General features: G+C 48.8%; 1 protein-coding gene and 1 long non-coding RNA gene across 3 annotated transcripts; one reads left to right on the top strand and one right to left on the bottom strand.

Moving 5' to 3' along the window:
* Nucleotides 1–17,040: 17,040 nt before the first annotated feature.
* On the bottom strand, nucleotides 17,041–18,285 carry LOC120655704. Of its 2 annotated transcripts, none has more exons than XR_005667695.1 (2): nucleotides 17,939–18,285; nucleotides 17,041–17,651 (listed from the first exon to the last, which is right to left on the bottom strand). It is a non-coding gene; the product is annotated as an uncharacterized LOC120655704 (long non-coding RNA). The 2 variants fall into 2 exon arrangements; XR_005667696.1 differs by having other exon boundaries at nucleotides 17,944–18,284.
* A 1,286-nt stretch (nucleotides 18,286–19,571) lies between these two features.
* LOC120655703 (cysteine proteinase 1-like) lies at nucleotides 19,572–23,474 on the top strand. The gene is made up of 4 exons (XM_039933663.1): nucleotides 19,572–20,103; nucleotides 20,477–20,596; nucleotides 22,560–22,803; nucleotides 22,916–23,474. The coding sequence occupies exons 1-4, from the start codon at nucleotides 19,636–19,638 to the stop codon at nucleotides 23,200–23,202; spliced, it is 1,119 nt and encodes a 372-aa protein (XP_039789597.1). The 5' UTR covers nucleotides 19,572–19,635; the 3' UTR covers nucleotides 23,203–23,474.
* Nucleotides 23,475–25,972: the final 2,498 nt, after the last annotated feature.

Here is a 25,972-nt window from a genome sequence, read left to right on the forward strand (position 1 = left end):
CCAGAGCGGTCAAGGCCCGACCTTGTAAACCCGACCTCTGGCCCTATCGCACAAACAGGCAAGCTACGGTCCGGAGCGGTAGAGGTCCGACCTCGTAATCCCGACCTCTGATGTATACCGTGACAACCACAATAATAAAGGAGATTTGCTTTCTCAGTTTTATCTAGGCTCCACCTTGATTACATCTATTCGCCTTGGTTTAGCTATTTCTTTCCTCTGAAACGGAATCTTCCTATTATTGCTAACAATCCAAGATAAGTTGCTGGCTTGTAGCCTAGTGGGGACACCCCTTCAAGCTGGAAGGCATTTCGGACCCCTAAGGACCTGCTCCGGAGAAGTAGTACTCGTATCCTGGGATAGAGAAGCTCCGCGTAGCTTAGCCTGGTAATGTTCCCTAAGTTTACGTACTTCACTACCCTGTTACAAGTACTCTAGTATCCGAGAACTGCTGTCCTTAGAGGTCCCGAGCTCCCTTCTAGTATAAGGCTTGGTTTCTCGCACCTTACTCTCAGATCCGGTGATATATTTCATCGGATCATCAGCAACGACACAAGTCCACTCCGGTGGCCCGCTCCGGCGGAGACCGCTCGCCACGGTCGACTCAAGTCCACTCCGATGGCCCGCTCCGGCGAAGACCGCTCGCCACGGTCGACACAAGTCCACTCCGGTGGCCCGCTCCGGCGGAGACCGCTCGCCACGGTCGACACAAGTCCACTCCGGTGGCCCGCTCCGGCGGAGACCGCTCGCCACGGTCGACACAAGTCCACTCCGGTGGCCCGCTCCGGCGAAGACCGCTCGCCACGGTAGACTCAAGTCCACTCCAGTGGTCCGCTCCGGCAGAGACCGCTCACCACGGTCGACACAAGTCCACTCCGGTGGCCCGCTCCGGCGGAGACCACTTGCCACGGTCGACTCAAGTCCACTCCGGTGGCCCACTCTGGCGGAGACCGCTCGCCACGGTCGACTCAAGTCCACTCCGGTGGCCCGCTCCGGCGGAGACCACTCGCCACGGTCGCCAAAAGCCAGGTCCGGGAAGTGGTGCTTGCTCCCTGAGCGGACCGAAGTTTGTGTAGCTGCTTAGCTTGGTTCCGCACCCTAAGGCTACACCTTCGTCGCCCTGTGGAGAGCACTCTAGTACCTAGACCTGGCAACCGGTGTACCGGTCTCAAGGGTCCGGGGCACCCGCTCTCTGCATGAGCTCACCGACGCAATGAAGTTGCGTAGGAACACATCGCGATAGTAGGCCCCACCCGCGGGTTCGTACCTCTCCCGAGGTGGGCCCGGGGGCCACTGTCGGTACCCCAGAACTGGGGTACCCCCTCTTATGGTGTCTAGACAAGAGCCTTGTGGTTATCCTTAACTACAACCAAACAGCCGGACCCCTGCGATCTGGAGCCCTGTTCACCCGACAACGGTCCCGGACCCGTCCCCCGGCTGGGGAAGGTCCGGGAGCACCACGTGTTCCGGAAGAAGCAGGCACTCAGCCCGAACAGCCGAAGGCTTCGGACCTCCCGTGGAGGTCCGGACCCTCGCATTGTCCCGGACCCCCTTGTATAGTAACCGGACCCCTCACCAAGGGAGGGAATCCGCACTCCGCCTCGGGGTGGTCCGGAGCCACCACGTGTCCGCAAGCACAAACACGTATATCAGGCTGCTTGGTCTACAAGGGTTCACCTACCACTGCGTTCATTACGGTAGGTGGACGTCCGCATTAATATAGCAGAAGCCGAGGCGATTCTTTGACCAGGGGACACTACCGATCGCGTATTACCAAGACATGTAGTGGAGCCGATGACGCCGCCCACGCCGCACCTGTCAGTCTGCCATGCCAGATGGACACGACGGCTCGGCTTCACCCATTATGGCGCCTACATAATAGCCTCAACAGGTCACACCGCAAGCTACGTTCCTCCAACGGGCACCTTGCTGACGGGACAAGAGAAGACCACCTTTCGTCAGAGGGCTAGCAGGGCATGGAAGCGTATCGAAGGAAAGATTCGTAACCACTGTAGCCATTTAAATACTCTGCGCAGCATGCTGCGCAGTCACGTTGGGCCCACTTGTTGGGGCCCAACGTCCTATGTATCCGCACCCCTTGGTCTATAAAAGGGGGCGCCCGCTAGAAGAAAAACTCAGGCTGGGTAAGTGCCGATGTCGTCCTCCTCAGCTTCTTCTTCCTCTCCATGCCTCCTCCCTTGGCTCTCTCTTTCCCTCTCAGTTCTCCACTTGGAGGCGGCACAAGGAAAAGAGGGGCTAGGGTTTGAGAGGGCGGCGTCTGGGGGTTTATAGAGGTCTGCTAGGGTTTGGGACTCGGAGCGGGCTCCCGAGGTGCGGACGCCGAGGATTGACGAAAGCGGCTTGGGGGCGCGGGCAGGGCACGTGGTGTGCATCCCGCGGCTAGGATTGGCGCGGGCGGTCAAAAGGTGGAGCGGGAAAGGGAGCGGCGGTCTCCACGCGTTGTCGCGGAGTGGGGGAGGCGCGGCTGACACGAGCGCGGCAGGTGGGCTATGGTGCGCGGGGCGAAAAAGCAGAGGCGGAGCGGTCTCCGCGAGGAAGAGAAACAGAGAGATTGGGGAAAGTAGCAGGCGGGCCAGGGCGGTCAGCGGCCGCGGCAGTTGGGCGAGGCTGACAGGCGAAGCCCACCTATCAGTGGCGGCGGTCGAAGGGACGTGACGCGGGCGTGGGCAGGCGAGCGCGCGTGTGGCGGCAGGTTGGCAGGCCGGGCTGCGGGGCTCACGCGAGCTGGGCCGCGGGCGGGTTGTTGGCCGCGCAAGCATGCGCGGGCTGGTGGCTGGGCTGTGTGTTGTTTTTGTGGGCCAAGCAAGGCAGGCCGGCGGTGCTGCTGGGCTAGGTAGAGTGCAGGCCGAGATGGCCTTTTCTTGTTGGGTTTAGGTGGTTTCGGGTTCGATTGGGCTGGACCAAGGTTGGGTTCGGAACCGGGCTAGGGTTAGGGTTTTGGAATTAATTTGAATGGCTTAATTCAAATTTAAATCCCACTCAAGGGTTAGCGTTTGAAATTAAATGAGGGGCACACCTCAATTTAATTTACACACTGTCGGTACCCCAGAACTGGGGTACCCCTCTTACGGTGTCTAGACAAGAGCCTTGTGGTTATCCTTAACTACAACCAAACAGCCGGACCCCTGCGATCCGGAGCCCTGTTCACCCGACAACAGTCCCGGACCCGTCCCCCGGCTGGGGAAGGTCCGGGAGCACCACGTGTTCCGGAAGAAGCAGGCGCTCAGCCCGAACAGCCGAAGGCTTCGGACCTCCCGTGGAGGTCCGGACCCCCGCAGAGTCCCGGATCCCCTTGTATAGTAACGGACCCCTCGCCAAGGGAGGGAATCCGCACTCCGCCTCGGGGTGGTCTGGAGCCACCACGTGTCCGCAAGCACAAACACGTATATCAGGCCGCTTGGTCTACAAGGGTTCACCTACCACTGCGTTCATTACGGTAGGTGGACGTCCGCATTAATATAGCAAAGCCGAGGCGATTCTTTGACCAGGGGACACTACCGATCGCGTATTACCAAGACGTGTAGTGGAGCCGATGACGCCGCCCACGCCACGCCTGTCAGTCTGCCATGCCAGATGGACACGACGGCTCGGCTTCACCCATTATGGCGCCTACATAATAGGCCTCAACAGGTCACGCTCAAGCTACGCTTCCTCCAACGGGCACCTTGTGACGGGACAAGAGAAGACCACCTTTCGTCAGAGGGCTAGCAGGGCATGGAAAGCGTATCGAAGGAAGATTCATAACCACTGTAGCCATTTAAATACTCTGCGCTGTATGCTGCGCAGTCACGTTGGGCCCACTTGTCGGGGCCCCAACGTCCTATGTATCCGCACCCCTTGGTCTATAAAAGGGGGCGCCCGCTAGAAGAAAAACTAAGGCTAGGTAAGAGCCAAGGCCGGCAGAGGATAGATTCATACACAACAGAGATCAAAACTTCTCCCAGTGGATGTAGGGTATTACGCTCCGGCGGCCCGAAACCACTCTAGATCGTGTGTTCTTGTGTGCCTATTTCAGAGCTAGATTAGGCCTAACCGCCTAGTACCTTCCCGAGCACTCCCTCTTTGGGAATAGGCGGGTGCGTTCCGCCACCCGGCTGTGGGTACCCTAGAAATCCCGCGACATTTGGCGCCGTCCGTGGGGAGGTGAGGCGCGGGCTGGATCTTCAGGCTTCTGGGGTTGTGTTCATCCTCTGCAACGGCAAACGAGAAGATGAAGGAAGGCAGGGTGTCACCCATGCCACATGCCGTGGCACTAGGGCGCCAACACCCACTGTGTGGCGGCGCACGGCAGCGGCGTTTGTTGTGCGTCGCCACTGCGACACCTCAGAGCCGGCGCGGCAACGCACAGCGGAGGCGCTGCTGGGCGCTGCCGCCCTTACGTCGGCTCAAGGTTTTCTCTCAAGCAACGGACATGCTTCCTCTCCGGCTGGCATGACGTCGGCTCAAGGCTTTCTCTCAATATGGAGCCTGGAGCCGACGGCCATCCCGGAGGAAGTTGGCTGTATCGTCCTGCCGTCGCCAGCACCGCCCGAGGAGCTTGGTGCTGCTGCAGACAGGGCGCCACCGCCAGGCGCGGGGGGCCCCTGGCGCTAGCACCAAGGACAAGCCGGCGAATGACAGCACCTCTCCACGCTTCGCACCGGTCCTTCTGCTGCGCAAGGGCGATTGGCTTCCATCGGCAGACGGCGACGGCAGGGGGGGCCTCTCCCATTCAAAGCCAAAGAATTTGTCTCATGCTACCTAAGCATATGACAGCTCTTAGGCAAGGAGTAGCCCCCCCCGAGCTCCCGAGGTGATGCTGGATGATGCAGTTCAGGCACATCCAGGGCGCCTTCACCTCCGGACGACCATGAAGAACCCAGGAGTAGTGGTACCACTTCCAATCAGAGAAGGACATGCTGTATAGAATGCAGCCGAAGGTTACTCCTAAAATAGGACTGAGAAAATTCCTCCTTTGTAATAACGTGGCGCCTACGTGTGAGTCCAGAGCGGTCAAGGCCCGACCTTGTAAACCCGACCTCTGGCCCTATCGCACAAACAGGCAAGCTACGGTCCGGAGCGGTAGAGGTCCGACCTCGTAATCCCGACCTCTGATGTATACCGTGACAACCACAATAATAAAGGAGATTTGCTTTCTCAGTTTATCTAGGCTCCACCTTGATTACATCTATTCGCCTTGGTTTAGCTATTTCTTTCCTCTGAAACGGAATCTTCCTATTATTGCTAACAATCCAAGATAAGTTGCTGGCTTGTAGCCTAGTGGGGACACCCCTTCAAGCTGGAAGGCATTTCGGACCCCTAAGGACCTGCTCCGGAGAAGTAGTACTCGTATCCTGGGATAGAGAAGCTCCGCGTAGCTTAGCCTGGTAATGTTCCCTAAGTTTACGTACTTCACTACCCTGTTACAAGTACTCTAGTATCCGAGAACTGCTGTCCTTAGAGGTCCCGAGCTCCCTTCTAGTATAAGGCTTGGTTTCTCGCACCTTACTCTCAGATCCGGTGATATATTTCATCGGATCATCAGCAACGACACAAGTCCACTCCGGTGGCCCGCTCCGGCGGAGACCGCTCGCCACGGTCGACTCAAGTCCACTCCGATGGCCCGCTCCGGCGAAGACCGCTCGCCACGGTCGACACAAGTCCACTCCGGTGGCCCGCTCCGGCGGAGACCGCTCGCCACGGTCGACACAAGTCCACTCCGGTGGCCCGCTCCGGCGGAGACCGCTCGCCACGGTCGACACAAGTCCACTCCGGTGGCCCGCTCCGGCGAAGACCGCTCGCCACGGTAGACTCAAGTCCACTCCAGTGGTCCGCTCCGGCAGAGACCGCTCACCACGGTCGACACAAGTCCACTCCGGTGGCCCGCTCCGGCGGAGACCACTTGCCACGGTCGACTCAAGTCCACTCCGGTGGCCCACTCTGGCGGAGACCGCTCGCCACGGTCGACTCAAGTCCACTCCGGTGGCCCGCTCCGGCGGAGACCACTCGCCACGGTCGCCAAAAGCCAGGTCCGGGAAGTGGTGCTTGCTCCCTGAGCGGACCGAAGTTTGTGTAGCTGCTTAGCTTGGTTCCGCACCCTAAGGCTACACCTTCGTCGCCCTGTGGAGAGCACTCTAGTACCTAGACCTGGCAACCGGTGTACCGGTCTCAAGGGTCCGGGGCACCCGCTCTCTGCATGAGCTCACCGACGCAATGAAGTTGCGTAGGAACACATCGCGATAGTAGGCCCCACCCGCGGGTTCGTACCTCTCCCGAGGTGGGCCCGGGGGCCACTGTCGGTACCCCAGAACTGGGGTACCCCCTCTTATGGTGTCTAGACAAGAGCCTTGTGGTTATCCTTAACTACAACCAAACAGCCGGACCCCTGCGATCTGGAGCCCTGTTCACCCGACAACGGTCCCGGACCCGTCCCCCGGCTGGGGAAGGTCCGGGAGCACCACGTGTTCCGGAAGAAGCAGGCACTCAGCCCGAACAGCCGAAGGCTTCGGACCTCCCGTGGAGGTCCGGACCCTCGCATTGTCCCGGACCCCCTTGTATAGTAACCGGACCCCTCACCAAGGGAGGGAATCCGCACTCCGCCTCGGGGTGGTCCGGAGCCACCACGTGTCCGCAAGCACAAACACGTATATCAGGCTGCTTGGTCTACAAGGGTTCACCTACCACTGCGTTCATTACGGTAGGTGGACGTCCGCATTAATATAGCAGAAGCCGAGGCGATTCTTTGACCAGGGGACACTACCGATCGCGTATTACCAAGACATGTAGTGGAGCCGATGACGCCGCCCACGCCGCACCTGTCAGTCTGCCATGCCAGATGGACACGACGGCTCGGCTTCACCCATTATGGCGCCTACATAATAGCCTCAACAGGTCACACCGCAAGCTACGTTCCTCCAACGGGCACCTTGCTGACGGGACAAGAGAAGACCACCTTTCGTCAGAGGGCTAGCAGGGCATGGAAGCGTATCGAAGGAAAGATTCGTAACCACTGTAGCCATTTAAATACTCTGCGCAGCATGCTGCGCAGTCACGTTGGGCCCACTTGTTGGGGCCCAACGTCCTATGTATCCGCACCCCTTGGTCTATAAAAGGGGGCGCCCGCTAGAAGAAAAACTCAGGCTGGGTAAGAGCCAAGGCCCGGCAGAGGATAGATTCATACACAACAGAGATCAAAACTTCTCCCAGTGGATGTAGGGTATTACGCTCCGGCGGCCCGAACCACTCTAGATCGTGTGTTCTTGTGTGCCTATTTCAGAGCTAGATTAGCCTAACCGCCTAGTACCTTCCCGAGCACTCCCTCTTTGGGAATAGGCGGGTGCGTTCCGCCACCCGGCTGTGGGTACCCTAGAAATCCCGCGACACACACAATTTCACACATTAAAATAAATCCCAATCAAATTCGAATCAAACAAGGTACAGCCAATTAAATCCAATAACTCCAAATATTCTCACACTAGCAAATATTATCCTTAATTCTATACAAAAATTTTAATTACTAGGATTTTGAGAAGGCAAAAATCCTACTTAAGTTGATATTTACAGCACTGCCATGAAATTTTTTTGAAATTCACATTTTTCGACTTTATAACATTCCGGAAAATCCGGGATGTTACAGTAATGGTAGTGGGGGCTGGTGCGGCGTCGTGGAGTGGTGTGGAGGCGATGGCGAGGTGATGGTGTGCAGGCGTGGGCGGTGGCGCATAGCGGCTGCGAGGACGGGGCGTGCAGAGGCGGTGGCAAGTGGGATGGCTAGGGGCCAATGGCGGGGGCGCTGTGCGGTGGCGTGCTGCACGAGCTCGAGCTCCGCAGCTGGTGCTGGGGTGAGCACGAGCGACGAGGCGGGCAAGGAGTGTGGCCGCGCAGAGGGATGGGCGGTGCAGAGGGATGGCCGGCGTGGTGGTGGCATGGGTGGTCGGGACGCTCGCGCCGAGCTCTGCTCGTGTGCAGCGTGTGGGAAAAAGGAGGAGAAGGAAGAAAGAAGGGAGAAAAGAAAAAGAGAAAAGGGAAAAGGAAAAGGGGAGAGAGAGAGAGGGGGAAAAAGTAAAAGAGAGTCGCCGGCGGGATTCGCAGTGACGGTTGCGAGTAGCTTCGGAGGAAAGCGTCGTGCATGCAGAACAAGAAAAAGGGAAACAAGGAGGGTACGGGGATTGATTCTTATGTCGGGACGATGGATCGCCGGAAAAGATTTCGGGGAATTGGTATCTCAGACAGAAGAAGAATTTGGAATGATTTGAGCTCAGTGGTGAAAAAGATTTTGAAAATGCATTTTTAACGGGTGATTTATTTGGATGATTTTTACGGATGTTACAACTCTCCTCTGACCCATCCTCACTGTCATCATCGCCATCACCATCATCTCCATCATCCTCATCTATATCATCTCTCTCAGTCTCATCATCACTGCCATCTCTAGGATTCATCAAGTAAGGCTCATTCTCTTCTATGTTGTTACCGGACGACTCCTCAACATCCATCATCTGAGCATCTGTCATGGCCCTTCTAGGCCTCAACTCACGCTGACTGGGACCTGCTGCAAGAGACTGTGAAGCTGACTCTACTGCAGCTGCCTTTGTACCACTGCTGCTCGAGGCCCCTCCAGCTGGTCGTGCATCTCGATCCTCATTGAGCTTGCTTCTCTTCTCATGATTTCTCACGTATCGATTCATGGTCTCCAACCTGAGATAGAGAAATTTTATGCTAGGATTAGCTCATGATAAGCAAGTGCAAAGATCTGATAGGAATAATTTGAAATGCACTTGAAATTGGAATTCTAGGCTCTGTCAGCTACAGACCGGTCCCTGACAGGAACAGGAGATGGGCTCGAATTTGATGATCATTTTCAGCAGAAATAGCTAGATATGATGATAGATAATATTAAGGACATCTAGCAATAGTCAGAGATTGATCAAGGCATGCTTCTGAGGGTTTTTGATTTTTGGCCAGACAGACCGGTCTGACCGCTCGGGTGGACCGATCAGACCGGTTGGGTCGCCGCCCTAATCCTAGATTGTGAATCTGACCAATGCTAGCCACGAAACTTCTTGATCTCTTAGGGGATGGTTCATAGGCCTAGCAGGACCTACTAGCCCTAAGGGATTGAAAAGATATGCGTGGAGCTAAGAGATCGGGCGAGGAGAACATGTGATACCTTGGGAGAGGGTGAAAATGGTGAAGAACTCTAAAACCGGCTTCACCACAGGTTAATCCATTCCCTCTAGCCCCAATGGACGTGATGGCTTGATCAAATCGAGGGCTAGTGCTTCAAATCTCCAAGGGAGTGAAGGATGGAGAGGGGGGCGGCGCACGGGATGAAGAAGGTGTCGGTGGCAGTGCTGTAAAAATGGTGAAAGTTTTGATAGTTTACCCCATGGAGGGTGGTAAATGGAAGTTGCTGGGTTTGGACCTGTCAGACCTGTTAGACCGGTTGGCCCCTGGCAGCTGGAAAGTGTGTTTTTCTGGTAGATCTCGGATCATCCGGACCAAGGCCGGATCATCCGGACTTACTCAGTTCCGAACATCACTGTTTGGCCGGATCATCCGGGGTAACTCAGGATGATCCGACAATTGATCATAAAAAAGTTTTAGAATGATAATTCCTTAATCAAATGGTTAAGCACTTCCAAAAATTCATATTATATGACCTTATGTGCTAACCAAGGAATGGATGGGAAGAAGATAACTATTTGAGGAACATTTTGATAGTGGACAATATTCCAAGCATGAGCTCCTTGTTACTTCTAAGAAAGATATGATATTTCCAATATAACTAGTCCTTGGATGAGAGACAAGAGATAGATAAATATCTATGGACTTGAGAAAAATCTCACCACTTGTGACTAGCCATCAAGCAATCAATAATAACTATAGCCACAAGTATATTGATATGGTCACAATGACCAAGATCCAAATAATTTTAAATTTGACACATAACCTATCATGCTAGTTGAGTTTTTCAAAACATCTATCTTACAACACTCAAAGTATGCAACAAGTCAATCTATCACCACACTAGAGAGTTTAGCATAAACCTCACACAATTTTACGCAAGATTGACACTTAGTCACAATTAGGAAGATTTTAGCTAAACATCTAGGTGACAAGGTTTCTTGAGCTTGATGCACACAAATGCACAAAATAGCATGAACAATATGGCCTAGATGCTCAAATGTAAAACATAAGTAAGTGGAAAACATACCTTTGCCATTTAGCCACTTAAACTTGTGCATAAAAATTTTAAAATGACACTAGCTCTCAAGAATGAGATATAGTGTTCAATATAGCACAAGTACTCATAATTATGCTTTGTCAATCAATATTTGATCCATTAGATGAATAAACTCACATTAACTCACATTGGATCCGTAAAGAGCATAATCAACACCAAGAGAGACTACAAATTCACTTAAAGAAAATTTTAGTCCCAAAGACACAAATTGTAAAGTGAACTCCCCCTAAATAAGTGCATAAGAGTTTTGAATTTCTTTTTGATGCACTTTATTCATATTAAAGGACTAAGAGAGATTACTTTGATAATTTGGTCACAAAGCACATAAAGGATATTTAAGTGAAATTGTGCTAGAATTTCTTACTGCCTGTAGTACATGACCCCATGAGATGCCTCTTAAGTATATGCACTAAGAAAGAATCTTTTATACACGGCTTCTTTCTCATTTCTTCTCTCTGCTGCAGTTTTCTGGTTCAGACCGGTCTGGCAGACCGGTCACACGAGGCAGAACTGCAGTAGGCCTCAATTTGTCCATGTCTTGTACTCTTGAATGATTTACTAGATAGATTTGTTTATCTGCACTAAAACAAGACATTGCTCTACACAAGAGCCATTAAACGCATCTCACGGCATATGGGGAGTAACTCAAAGGAAAATGCCTTAGTCACTTATTTAGAATGTCACAAGCTCAACACAAGTGACATACTTTTACCCACAAAGAGTTAAGTGACTAATGCAATTTGAAATTAGAAACGAGTTACCGAGATGACATTGGATGAAGATATGCAAAATTATTCCTTGAACTTGGCCAATAATTTTAATACACAATACACTTCAATAAGCCAAGTTATCCAATGCATCTCCATGTACCTGCAACCCTTTTAAGCTTTCTTTGGTGCCCAAATGTTGTTGGGCCCTACAACGTTAGCCACAATAGACTTGGGAACCCAAATTGCTCTTATGCTAACATTGGGTGATTTGATCATCTTGGGAGCATAAGTACTCATCTTGTCTTTCCCAAGCTTAGCAAAGTCATATTGAACAAGTTTTGAGTTAGGCAAATTACCGTTTGGGCAATCCTTGCTCATATGACCTTTTGTTCAACAAGTGTAGCAAATTCGGTGTTTAAGCTTGACGAAGGTGCTCTTGACTTGATGATTATGCTTCTGATCATTACAATGATTCTTGAGTGGAAGAGCGGACCTTGAGGGCTACTTGATGGGTCCTACAGCAATTCTGGCCTGGACCGGTCTGACCGGTCGGGACCGACCGGTCTGACCGGTCTGGTCAAACCTGAACTGCTGAGGACAGCAGTAAACCATGTGCTCCTTTTTCTTGCATCCAAAGCACACTCTATTTTCTGGGAGCTTTCTTTGACTTCTTGAAAGTCGCTCTTCCTCATCGGGCTTGATTTGACAATTTCTTGCATAATGCCCTTTCTCTAGGCATCTATAACACTTGATGTGTCCTAAAGACTTCTTTCTTGGAATTTTGTGCTTGATGCTCTTTTGATCTTGTTGAGGATTTGAGCTAGTGATGTTTGAACCCTTCTCAAGCTTCTTCACCACGGAGTCGCGGTTATCTTGAGGTCTCACTTGTTCTTTTTCCTTCAACTTGATCACTTCTTTTTTGAGCCTTTTTACTTCATGCATAAGTTTTTCATTTTCTTGTACAATGAAGTCATCACAAGATTCTACAAATACTTGTTCAATGCTAGATTGGCTTGCTTGAAAACAACATGGTTTAGTGCAAGTCAAATCAATTTGAACTTGTGAGCATGTGCAAGTGTGAGTTAGAGGTTCATAGAATTTTACCGTTGTAATCATAACCTCATGAGCCACTTCAAGTGAGACATGTGAGTCCACAAGCTTCTCATAGGATTTTTCAAGCTCCGTATGAGTTTCTTGCAAAGCCACATGCTCACTAGTGAGCTTCTCCAACTTGGCTTTGAGCACTTGATTCTTCTTCTCTAAAGTGTCAATGCGAGATAAGGAGTTAGTAGATAAGCTCTCGAATTTTCTTACCAAGGAGGCATAAATGATCTTGAGTCTATCAAGCTCTTCTTTGAATTTCATTACTTGATTGACTCCTTGGCTCTCTTCTTTCTTGATCTCGGCGGTCAAGCACTTGTGATCAACATCACTTGAAGATGTTGACTCATACCTATACTCAAGTGCATAAATAAAATATACAACTACCACAATCACCACTTGAGCTTCACATTATGATCATGCCGTCCTTTCTTCGATCAATACCGTGAGGGTATCAACATCTTCATTTTTTGAGCACGTCTGCTTTGAGTAGTGACTTTGAATCTTCAATTTGCATAGGAATGAAATCTATCTTGATTCACGAGTCACTTTCTTCACTTGAATAATGACACTCTTTAACATAGAGCTTTCCATGACTCTAGGATCTCCGGCCTTTGACCCATATCGGTTTCTTTGCTCTCCCCAAGCCGTCGCTTGCGTAGCCTCTTAAAACACGCCTCTCGGTCCTCTACCTTTATCCTAGCCATCCATCTTGAACTCATGTTGATTTGTGTCATGCATGAAATCTTCTTTATCAATTCGAATTCTCAATTCAATCACATTATGCAAGTTTTCTATTTTGAGATGTTATCTTTGCCTCATGTCTCATTCACTTTTGCATTGCTTACTTCTTTTGTTAACAACATTTATCATAAATGACAAGTTCTTCCATATTTGAGACTATGCATAAGCATATCACATCTCATTCACAAAATCTTTACTTGTCATTTTGAATCCCATCATAAGTCTAACAAGCCTTCACAAATATTAGAGTCTTTATATCAACCATGAATACATTGCTCTATCTTTTCTTTTCTTGTTTTGATTGTCACGTATACATTATGCCAATGGGATAAACACACTTACTTGCAACAATGAGCCATCTCATTTAGTACTAATTTCTCAATTAAATTCCTACTTATAATCTCATGCAAACAAGTTAGTCCTTTAATCGTGTTGTCAATCAATACTCCAAAACCCACTAAGGGCCTAGACGCTTTCAATAGCCCACCATAATACTTGCTCTAAACAGTGTAAACGGCTGTGTAGGCGAACAATGATTATAGTAAGGTATAAGCAGACTAAATGTTGAGTTGAAGAAGAGAGGAGAGGAGAAGTGGGCTGTAAGCTTATAGCTGGCTTTGACTCAAAAATCAAGAAATCTTGTGAGAGAAATAAATGGATCATATATTAATAATAAAGGTCTAACTACTGTACAAGTGAGCTGAAAGATAAACACTTTACAACTAACAGCCGATTATATTATTAGTTTTGCTCTTATCAAGAAATTGCTCTTCATTTTTATACTGTTCATCAATTAAAAAATTCTACAAGCTGGCGAGCCAGTTGCCCAGAGTCACGTGAAAGAACAGGCTACGTGCCAAGGGCCCGGGCTTAGTTAGTTCCCAAAATGTTTTGGGCAAAATTTTTTAAGAGCATTTACAACACTAATTAGGCCTATTAAATATAGACTAATTATAAAATTAATTACACAGATGGATGGGAAATCGCGAGGCGAATCTATTAAACCTAATTAATCCATCATTAGAGATTGTTTACTGTAGCACGATATTGTCTAATCACTGCACAATTAGATTTATTAGATTCGTTTCGCGATTTTGCCCGTGGGTTATGAAATGCGTTTTGTCAGTTATTCACATTTAATACTTCTAATTAGTAGTCAAACGTTCCAAGTTACTGTAGCGCAAGAAAAATTTTGAGAGCTAATCAGATCCTTAGTTTCTGGATAATGTCAGTTTTTTCTGATGGATTTTATACTACTGCTCCTGCCAGAAATGAAACCGTACCCTTCCTTTTTCTTTCACTTCTTTTTTGCTGTTCTATATAAAAACTGCTGATGTACTTCGTATGTGTGCTACTTTTTTGACCGACTGTGACGCTGTATTCCAGTATTAGTACTGGAACGAATACACAATAGGTATTGCAGTCCTTCAACTTTGTGCTAAGAATCATCTTTGTCCTTTTTCAGCATGAGAGTAACGCGAAAAGTCTATTTTACTTTTAGGCCGGTTTTAATGGAAGTGTCATCGACACGGTTACCAAGATCATAAACTAGGTAATCGAACCAAAGGAGTACCATAGTGATGACACTCATCTCATATTTCATGACACTCTCATTTCTCTCTTTTCATAAAAAATTTACCATGTCAATAAAATTAATGCTCATGGTACTGATATGACACTTGCACTTGCACTCGCACTGATACTCGCCTTAGGCTCTCCATCTCATTTTTCATTATGGTGGGATTGTCTGTGTACTGCTGCTGGTGGCCTTACTGAAAGAGAAATAGGAGCAGAGCTGTGCTGATTGCAGCTAAGAGATCTATATGTAGGAGAAATGGGAGCTGATTATTTGATGTAAAGCTCATAGTATAGAGCATAGAGAAAAAAGTATGTAGCTGCAGCATTAGAGTAAGTATTATAGTGGGCTATAAGCAGACTGAATGCTGAGGTGGAGGAGAGAGAAGAAGTGGGCTGTTAGCTTACAACCAATTTCGACACAAGAACCAAAAAAATTTATGAGATAGACAAATGGGTCATGTATTAATGGTGGAGAAGTAAACTACTATACAAGTAGGCTGAGAGATAGGTGCATGATTCTTACAGTCAGCAGTAGACTAAATTATTAGCCTTGCTCTTAGTAGCTCAGTGGCTCGACAACGCCACTGTGCTAGAAACGGATAAAAAAGAAGCACCGCTTGCTGCTCTACTTGAACATGCAAAACAAAAATCTGCTCACTCCATTCTGAAATGTAAGGTATTGGAGAGTTTAAGACTTGTACTCAAATATAAGACATTCTAGAGTTCTTTGCAAAAAAAACCCATGTTAGTTTCCTAGGTTTTATGCTAGTTTTGTAAAAAAAAATCAATTGTGGTGGGCTAAGGGAGTAAACAAGGCATGTTAGTCTTTTTGATTTTGGTGCAGACATTAAAAATTAAGCAATTGATTATATAAATAATACACCAATGAGGGATACATGCGTGTTTTCTCTATCTCCATAATTTGTCTGCAAAAAATCAGAATGCTCTATATTTCAGGACAGAGGGAGTAGCCAGTTCTTGGATTTGATACTTGGTACCTAGGACATAGGGGCGAAGCTAGAGCTGAATCAAAAGGGGTTGCTATGTCCATAGTTCTGCTGCTGGCTCTTTAATTTATAAGGTGAAAATTTAATGATTAACATTGAGTTTCTATTTCGGCCTGGGTGCTCGGGCATCCGGCGGAGCCAACATAGCTCTGCCCGTGGTAGGACATTTACCGTGTGTTTGGTTGGAGAGCGGAGCGAGCCGGAGCGGGTTCAACCCGTTCCCACGAGCGTTTGTTTTGGGGCTGAGTAGGGATAGGTTCAACTCAGAGGGAATATTCTTAGAGTATGCTGGTTGGCTCCATCCGCCATATTTCGAGGGACGGAACGGCTCCTCTGGTTCCGTCAGCGTCGTCTCTTTCCTCCGTCTCTTTCCTCGCCGTGCCTCCTCCTCCAGCCTCCCCCGTCGCAGCCTCCTCCGGCGCCCCTCCTCCCTCCCTCCCTCCCTCCCTCCCCTGCAGCCGCGTGCGGGCGGTCCCCGGCGTCGTGCCTCCATCCTCCCTCGAGCTCCGCCGCTCCCGCTCCCGCGCCTCCCTCCCTCCCCCGCCGCCCTCTGCTCCTCCTTCCCCCTCCCTCCCGCACGCGCGATGGCGGAGGCAGCGCGGCGCGGCGCTTGGCGGAGGCGGAGCGGCGCAGAGCTGCCGCGGGCGCATTACGCAGAGCGGCAGGGAGGCACGGAGGAGCAGGGCCCCCAATCCGCGTCGAGGCGGGGGCGGCGCAGCGGGCGGGCAGGCGGCGAGGGGCGGGCTGGCGGCGGCGTGGCCGACGGGCGGCGAGGGGCGGGTTGGCGGCGACGTGGCCGGCGGGCTATTTCCTGGTTCCGGTTGTAAATATGCATGACTCAATGATTTTTACATTCGGGCCTAGTTAATTTTTTAGAACTGTAGGGTTCCTGATGTAAAATGCCATAGCAAACGGTGTTATCTCGCCATCCAACCCTTATTCTCAATTCCTTCGACCAAACACTGGATGGGCTGGATGGGTTGGCTCCGTCCCCAAAATCAGAGGTGTAACCAAACACTGGATGGGTTGGCTCCGTCCCCAAAATAAAGGTTGGATCCAACACAACCCATTGATCCCGCAACCAAACACACGGTTAGGTCTGCTCCATCAGTTGATTAGCGCAAACGGTGATGTTGGATCCGAGGAGAGGAAGAAGAAGCCAAGAGTAAAATTGACTTTTTTTTTATTAGCCTCATACTAGCATGGAGCGTTACATAAATATAAGATTAATACATAAGTATAAGAACAAGTTTAATCTAGAAATGAAAGTTAGGGAACTAGATTGGTCTTTTCAAAGTTGAAGGATGAATTTAACTTTTGAAATAAAATTATGAAATCAAAATATCTATTTTGCCTTGTCTGACCATGATGATTTCAGATCTCCGATGCAGTAATAAATTAGGATCTCCGTGGGTGACACTGACCTCCAAAAGGGTAGTAGAACAGAGTATAATATCAGTGCCGGGCGGCGGACGGGCGGGTGCGTGGCGACCGTCGGCCTCCGGCTTGCCGTCGTGGCCACCGGCACGCTTCCTTCCTAGCGGCCGTGATTAATTTTCTCCCACCCGGACGGAACCGCGACCAACCCGGCGTGGATGATTCGAGGAGGACCGGACCCACATGGCAGACGCTCAGGATCGCTAGAATCGGGTACACGTTGTTCGGCACTTTCTTTCGTTTTTTTTATCCAAAACATACCTGTATTAAAGTTAAGGATACAGTACAAATACAGATACGTCCAAAGAAGATATAGAGGACAGCTGTCCCACCCTATTTGCACGGAGGCCCCTAAGACACAAAGAAATTACAACGAAGCCCTTGGAACCTCTGCAAACTGAATCCTGCAGAGTACGCCGCCGTTCGCCGCTGCCGGAGACCACCGCCGACTCCAGTCGCCGCTCACCCCAGGTCAGAAGAAGCCTCATCGCACCATGGCTTTGAAAAGAGCCGCAAAGGACACTCGACTCCAAGGACGGGATGAAGCACACGCTGAACGATCATCGGCCGGGGACGCACCCGAGCCCTCCTGACCATGAATCAGAGCTCGCCATCGTCGACATCTGCCGCCGGGGGAAGCTTGAGCTTGATTCATCCACCTGCCAGCCACGGAACCCACAGCCACCTCTCCATCCTTGTAGCAAAAGGCCAACGCCATCAACACCTCGCGATGGGAACTTGGATTCCACTGCAACTTGCCGGAATCGAAGCACCAGGCCACCACCCAGCACCGGAGACCACTAAGGCAACGAACCAACTTCTCTTCCCAAGCTAGCAGAACGATCCCAAACATTGGAAAGCCGTAAGAGATGTGTGCAGACGAGCACAGCCTCATGGCTGTCAAACTTCAGCACACGCAAGAGACGGTGAATGACCATCAGCAATCGTCACCACCAGCTGGGGAAGAAACCCAATCTGGCACCACGCCACCAAGCAGCGGTGGCCCAGAAGAAAATCCGGCACCGCCAGCAAAGCTAGCAACCCGGAATCGACAAAACCCAAAAGAGGGGATTGAAATCTCCAACCCTAACACTAAGCCTAGGCTGAGATAGACAAACCTCACCGAGAGGTCGCAGGAGCACACACCACAGAGGGCGCCGTCTCTGGAGAAGGTCCCTTGGAGGAGCAAGAACACCGCTGTGGCCATAGGAACACCCGGCGAGCTTATTCGTTCTACCACCGTCGTCGTCGACAGTGAGGAAAGCGGAGACCTAGGTACTAAAATACCTAATCTATTCACAACCGCACGACGATTCGCCGCTCCTCTTCCATCTCCGGCGCCGTACAGGTCACCAGAGAGGGAAGGGACCGGCTGAATCGCCGCCGGCAACACAAATCGCCTCCCTGTTGCCCTTGTGTCCTGTAGCGAGAGGATAAGGGCGGAAGGAGCGCTTTTGACGCCGAAAGGAGCGACTAGTAGGGATGGAAACGGTAAGAAAACAGAAAAATGGATATCCGAAAATATTCGAGATATCCGAATTCGTATCCGTGCGAATCCAATCCGTTTCCATCCTAAGGGATGGAAATTGGAAGGAAACACAAATATAGTTATCTGAGATATCCGAATCCGTATCCGTACGAATCCGATTTGTTTCCATCCTTAGCGACCCATCACCCAGGGGTACATCACTGTTATTTTCCAGATAGTCCTCCAAAGACTGAGTAATCACGTATGAAGACATGTGGGTGACGGGCTTGGTCGATTCACGGTTAGTCCTTTGTCAGTTGTCACCCAAAAATGATTTACGATACATAGAAACGACAAGGAGTAGGAGCTATATCCCAAATGAGTCTTTAGCTTTTTTTAAGAGAAAAATTTAAGACTATCTAATTTTATCAAACTTTTAGCAAATGGAAGCCTAGTGTGTAAAGAAACATAGAGAGGTTACTAATATATTAAAAACCCATACAAACATGATATCCTCAAGAGAGCAACCTAAAAACCAAAAGCATACACATTAGTTTTTGTAGAAAAGGTTGTACATGTACATCTACATCCGTTAACCAAAAACAATATTGAGAATGCATATGCAACCTAAATTAGCATGCAAACCATACTTTCATAATGTTGACATAATTTTACCCAAGAAATCTTACGATATATTGATAGAAAAACTCATATATTTTTAACTTTGTACAAAAACCTATATTTATGGACATCATAATATTTAATAGTTTCTTTGAAAGATACTTTTAATATTGTAGATCTTCCTAAAATATTAATCTTTTTTTAAAGCACTCAGAAGCACTGGAGAGTCATGTAAGATTTTAGGCGCCCACGCTGACCGAACTCAACGCAGACGGAACTATCCGAGTAGTCTCGAAACACGCCCACTGAGTAGACTCACGCGCACACAGACCCATACTCACACCCACACGCACCCACCTTGCTACACCCAAATTGGTTCCCGATGGGAATCGAACCTGGGTGGGTAGCGCTCCACTGCTACCACTGAGCCAGAGGCTCGTTCGCAAGATATTAATCTTTACACACTAAAAAAAGTGTCAGCCACTGTATCAGCATTTTAACATATATTTTATTTGTATTTGTGGAGCACAAAAAAACAAAGTTTTCACAAAATATCTTTGGATCATAGCTCATATTATCAGCCCAAACGAGGGTTTACATGTAAAAACCGCACCACCTAGAACTCTAAGCAGAGAAAATATCCAAACAACTCCCTATATAGCTAGTGGGTAGTGGGGAGAACCGAGAAGCCCGAAGCAACCAATCCAAACAAGCAAGGAATCCCCAATGGCTCATCGCGTCCTCCTCCTCCTCTCCCTCGCCGCGGCGGCCGCGGTCGTCACCGCCGCCGTCGACGCCGAGGACCCCCTGATCCGTCAGGTGGTGCCCGGCGGCGACGACAACGACCTGGAGCTGAACGCGGAGTCCCACTTCTTGAGCTTCGTGCAGCGCTTCGGCAAGTCCTACAAGGACGCCGACGAGCACGCGTACCGGCTGTCCGTGTTCAAGTCCAACCTGCGCCGCGCGCGCCGCCACCAGCTGCTGGACCCGTCGGCGGAGCACGGCATCACCAAGTTCTCCGACCTGACCCCGGCCGAGTTCCGCCGGACCTACCTCGGCCTCCGCAAGTCCCGGCGCGCGCTCCTCAGGGAGCTCGGGGGCTCGGCGCACGAGGCGCCCGTGCTCCCCACCGACGGCCTCCCCGAGGACTTCGACTGGAGGGACCACGGCGCCGTCGGCCCCGTCAAGAACCAGGTCGGTTTCACCGGAATCCGTTGACCATGGATCCGCCGATCGGAGCCGTTCTTTTGATGGTTTCGTGATTGATTTGATCTAGTACTTCGCGTGGAAGCGATTTGTTAATTTGTTTTTGTTGATGTCTTAGAGCATGTTTTATAATTTCGCCCGCTCGTCGCCGGTTGCGGGCTGCAAGGCGCGAGGCAGAGGAATGGGTCCCGCAGCTCTTCAATGCGTAGATGCTTGCTCATCCAATCGCGTCGCGCGAGGCGCGTTTTCGCCGACCGCGGCCGGCGCGTAGCTACGCGCCCGTTCCCTCTTCTCTCTCCGTTTCTCTCCCCTCCACGTTGGATCTCGCCCGCATCTCGCCTCTTATAATACTTGCTCTTAGGGTTCATGCGGGTCGTGCTGGTCGTTCAGCGCGTCGGGAGCGCTGGAGGGTGCGCACTACCTCGCCACCGGCAAGCTGGAGGTGCTCTCCGAGCAGCAGTTTGTCGACTGCGACCATGAGGTGAGATACTTCTTCCCTTGCGTACTTCCACAATTTCCTACTATTTCGTCTTTTTTTTTGTCATTGGTTGATAGGTGCTGCAGCCTGCAAGGAAGGTTGGATTCTTGCGGTCTTTTGTCAATGTTTTGGCAGCTGGTGTGATGTTCTTTTCCCATTTTTCAACCTATCTGAATGGGCAGCAGCGCACATATCTTGAGCGGGGAAAAGGGGGGACTTGGGAGGACAACCTAGTGCCAAAATTTGATGAGAAAATTTAAACGTGAAATTGGCAGATAAAAGAGTGGTTAAAGATTGAGATGTTACTCCTTTATAATTTAACTGAAAGTGTTTTGATTGTTATTAAAGGTAGTCTAGACAGCTGAAGTTGTTGGCTTAGTTGAGTTGATGGATAAGAAGATAAGAAATGTTAGGTAGAGTGATGTATATGCCGATGGCATAGTCAGGTAGGCTTGACCTTGGAGCGTATTGCGTTTGACATGTGGATACTAAGCTCTTTTGGTCATCCCGAGTGAGCTCAGAAAGATGATGAGCTTGGAAAGCCATGTGGAATTTGACTTAATAAATTTCTGACTGAAGAATTCAAAAATAATAAACCAGGAAATTTTTGGGCTTAAGTTGACCAAAAGCATTGCCAGACATATCACAAATCCTACTGTTTGACATTTCATTTCTCATGGGTCAGCTACTCTTCATTATGAAGTTTATTCTTAATTAGGTGGCTTACAAAGTATTCCCTTGCTCCTATGGCATGCCTGCAAGCGTGCAAGCGAGTCCCAACTTGGTAATAATCAGCCTCATTCAGGCTGCATAAGGGAACTTTGATATGACCATCATAGATTATGTTGCTTGAACTGTCTATTGTTTTCAGAGTATACATAGACTATTTGTATGTTCACCCAGTAAGAAGTAATTTTGTCTTCATACAGCAAATATAACCATCATTCATTCAACATAATGAATTCTCATTTGGCAACATGCCCGTGTTACCGTTTATGTTGTGCGATTTCAGCGCGACTAGACAGGAGGAGGGAGATGTTAGTCTAGATGGGCAAGTGGTGGCCTAGAAGGATGCTTTTCGGTACTTAGGATTGGTGCTACAAAAAGATGGTGACATTGATGAAGATGTTAGGCATAGAATTTCAGCTGGCTGGTTGAAATGGCGTCAAGCTTCTGGCGTCCTATGTGACAGGAGGGTGCGTGCCACAAAAGCTAAAAGGCAAGTTCTATAGGACAGCGATTCGCCCGACGATGTTATATGGTGCGGAATGTTGGCCTACAAAAAGGCACATGTCCAGCAACGGAGTGTAACAGAGATGCGGATGTTGCGGTGGTTTTGCGGGCACACAAGGAGGGATAGAGTCGGGAACGAAGATATTCGGGATAGGGTCGGGGTGGCACCAATTGAGGAGAAACTTACCCAACATCGGTTGAGATGGTTTGGACATCCAACGGAGGCCTCTTGATGTGCCAGTGCGTAGTGGGGTTCTAGAGAGGGTCAAATGTAAAGAGGGGTAAAGGTAGACCTAAAGTGACTTGGGATGAGTCAGTTGAGAGAGACTTTAAGGTTTGGAATATCTTTAAAGAGATAGCTTTGGATAGGAGCGCTTGGAAACTAGCTATCAATGTGCCTGAACCGTGACCTTTGTTTCTTTTGGGTTTCATCTCTAGCCTACCCCAACTTGCTTGGGGAAAAAATTATGTTGTTGTTGTTGTTGTTGTTGTTGTTGTATGGGATATGGTTTTGCTAGTGTTCATTAGTGATGAGTTGCAATGCTAAAGTTGTGAGTTGTTTCACATATGTTTGTTGAGTTTTCATGGTAGAAACTGTGTAAATTGAATTTGCTGCTGTTTGTGGATTCATTAATACCTCAACCCACTATCCTCCATTCCTACTGTAAATCCTGCAGTGTGATTCATCAATCTTTCAACTCACTATCCTCCACTCATGGTGTAAATTCTGCAGTGTGATTCATCAGAACCTGATTCATGTGATGCGGGATGCAATGGTGGGCTGATGACCACAGCCTTCAGTTATCTCCAGAAAGCTGGTGGCCTTGAGAGTGAGAAGGATTACCCGTACACTGGGAGAGATGGCAAATGCAATTTTGACAAGTCGAAGATTGTTGCTTCGGTTCAAAACTTCAGTGTTGTCTCTGTGGATGAAGGCCAAATTGCTGCCAACCTTATCAAACATGGTCCACTGGCAAGTAAGTACATGATCTCTCACATTAGTGGGTCTATTGATTGTATTTTAATATGTTATAGAATCATCAACAGCGAACATTGAAATCACTGATGCTGGTCCTCTGTCCCACGCAGTTGGTATCAATGCTGCGTACATGCAGACATACATCGGTGGTGTGTCATGCCCATACATCTGCGGCAGGCACCTTGACCACGGTGTTCTCCTTGTCGGCTACGGTGCAGCTGGTTTCGCCCCCATCCGCCTGAAGGAGAAGCCCTACTGGATCATCAAGAACTCGTGGGGTGAGAACTGGGGCGAGAATGGGTACTACAAGATCTGCAGGGGCTCCAACGCCCGCAACAAGTGTGGCGTCGACTCCATGGTCTCCACGGTGTCCGCTATCCATGCCTCTAAGGAGTAGACTGACGGTAGCCCTCCCTGACAATTTCATATATGCTAGAACTGCGATACCCTGCTAGTATTTATGCTCCATCTGTGTGCTGTTATATATAAGACAGCAAAGATGTGAAGCTGCAATGGGATGCTTGCGGAAGGTTTATGTTTGCTATGCATGCTACACGCTATTTCGATGTAGCAAAGTTATCACCAGATCTGTATACGCTTTTTAATCTGCAGAACTTTTGAATAATTGTGTACATAAATATATGGTGTGCTCTCATACTCCCATCTAAATTGTGTTCTGTTTGGTGCGCTTATGGGTTTGAAATGCAACTTTGTTCAATCGCATTGGGAGATCCATACGACTCAAACTGCCAAGCTGCAGCTGCTTATCAAGTGAGATCCTATAAAGAGGGCATAATGGAAGAGCTGGCCAGCTAATGACAGTCTGTTCTATGCGAATTCATGTTCATATTCGTCTAGGAAAACAAATATTCCTTTCATTCAAACAAAAAAGAAAAACAAATACTCCTTTCATTCAAACAAAAAAGGAAAACAAATAAAGTTGTGGTTTTGATCCCTGTTCGATTCGTATTTGATCCTTTTTCACCCCTAAAACCATTTGAGAATAATCTCTGGGGCCAACCATTCGTCGTAACTTTTTCCATCTCTGCTGATATTGTTGATCTGTAGTTTTGGACCCTGTAAGTCACAATTGGACCTACATACACGAGTTTGTTCAGTCAGGCCTATATTATAATTTATATAGCCAAGGAAAAAACTCGCCTGTTTGTTCAAATCATCATAGCCATATATATTCACATTTATATCTATGACTAATACTCATACCTGTATACACTTTCTTCTGTCCCTAGCTGAGGTCACCAAGAGCCACAAGTGTCAATTAACCTGAAATGATGGCGAGCCAAGCGATAAAGTTCCTCATTGAATTGCAGAACGAGAGAACAGAGATAAACTTGGCCTTTCGTTTTCACCTCTTCAATTCCTGGGCACATAAGTGGCACTTTGTGGACCATACAACTTCACATGCATGACATCATTTTGCTTGGTATAAGTATGAGTGATGGCTATATATGTGCGATTCACCCCCCCTCCCAACCATTTATTTACTTTTTGGTTGTCTCGACCCACTTAATTTAATTAGCTACTACCGCAAAAAATAATCCTAGATCCTCCTTAGTATTTCAAAGACCTACAATAACTATTAGTCAAGGAGTACATTGAGGGTCTGTTTGGCAGAGCTCCAGCTCCTTAAAAAAACGGTTCCAGCTCCAGCTCTTCTGGTGGAGCGGCTTCTCTGATGAAGCTGAAGCTGTTTTGAAAAACGTGTGGCAAAATGGCTTCACCCGTTGGATTGAGATGTGAAATGTCCAAATTGCCCTTCCCCATATTTTTCTTTTTTTCTTTTTTCCTTTTTTTCTATTTTTTATTTCCTTCTTATTTACTCCCTTCCTTCCTCTCTCTACCTTATCCCTTCACCTCCCCTTCCAATTCCCCTCCTGCATGCTCGTCACCGGACGCCTGCATGCTCAGATCCGCCCCGCTTCACCTCCCCTTCCGATTCCCTTCCGATTCTTCACGGCTCTCAACCCATCGCCGCCCGCCTGCATGCCGCGAGGTGCCTCCACGGCAGCTGCCCTGCGCGCCTGCCCGCGCACCTCCGCGCCGGCCAGCTTGCGCAGCTGGCGCGCACACCTCAGATCCGCCCCGCGCTGGCCAAGCCTACCTCTGCCCCCGCATTGTGCTCCTGTCGCGGTCCACATGGACGTCGAATGCAGCCACCGACGACGCGGGCCGCAGGGGAGCGACGAGTACGAGCTTCAATCCGCCGGTCGCTGCTCCCGCTCTCTGCTCTGCGTGCGGCCGTTGGGGCAAAGGAGGCAAGCAATATGGAGAAGCCGATGGAGCCGCGCGGAGCCACGTTTTGGTGGCTCCTCCTCCACCAAATCGCTCCAGAGAGCGGAATTTCGGGCGGCTTCACCAGAGGACACCCGTTTGGGAGGGCTCCAGCAGAAGCCGGTCTTGGAGCCGGAGCTGAAGCCCTCCCAAACAGGGCTTGAATGTTGTAATGCCGAAAACACTATATTTGTTAGAATAATTTCGTGAAATATATATAATGCGAATCAAAAAGTCGTGAGAGTACTTTTCCAAACAAATCCATGCATATGAATTTTATATATTAAATGTAAATTTCAATAGTTATTGGTAATCAAATTCTTAAAAATTTGACAGAATATTATCAAAAGGTCAAGTATTACGAGGGAATATTCTAAATAAGCATCGGATAAAAGGAAAACTATGACAGCCTCATGTGAAGGATATTGGTGGAGAGCTAGATAAGTAACGACTTTATATGTTGAGAATATATCATGTACTCCCATTTGTTTAGGTATCTCCATACTCCCACACGAAAAAAGAAATATAAAAATACACGAAAAATCCAACAACAACTTTGGATGGATTGACGATGATGCAAAGATCTATATTCATACACAATTTGAGGTGCAACAAAAATTTGTATAAGAAAATGCGAAAAAGGTGAAATTCATATTTGAATAGTTGCGAGTTGCGAATCATCCACGAACAGTACAATCAGTTACTATTCAAGTGCTCATTTCACTTATTTATATCTCCTTGTACAATTTTGTGTTGCATCTCAAATTTTATATGAATATAGATCTTTGCATCTTCTATCTGTTCATTTTTTGGGGGCGTTTGAGAGCACCTAAACATACATTCTCTTCACAATACATTTCAACTAAAATGAGGAT

This window comes from Panicum virgatum, chromosome 1N (genome assembly GCF_016808335.1).
Source record: "Panicum virgatum strain AP13 chromosome 1N, P.virgatum_v5, whole genome shotgun sequence".
NCBI lineage: Eukaryota > Viridiplantae > Streptophyta > Magnoliopsida > Poales > Poaceae > Panicum > Panicum virgatum.

Excerpts from the sequence above, each read along its gene's own strand:
- LOC120655703 (XM_039933663.1), top strand. The coding sequence starts at position 19,636 with ATGGCTCATCGCGTCCTCCTCCTCCTCTCCCTCGCCGCGGCGGCCGCG. Across the intron at positions 20,104-20,476 it reads TCGGCCCCGTCAAGAACCAG|GGTTCATGCGGGTCGTGCTG; the intron begins GTCGGTTTCACC and ends ACTTGCTCTTAG. Across the intron at positions 22,804-22,915 it reads CAAACATGGTCCACTGGCAA|TTGGTATCAATGCTGCGTAC; the intron begins GTAAGTACATGA and ends TGTCCCACGCAG.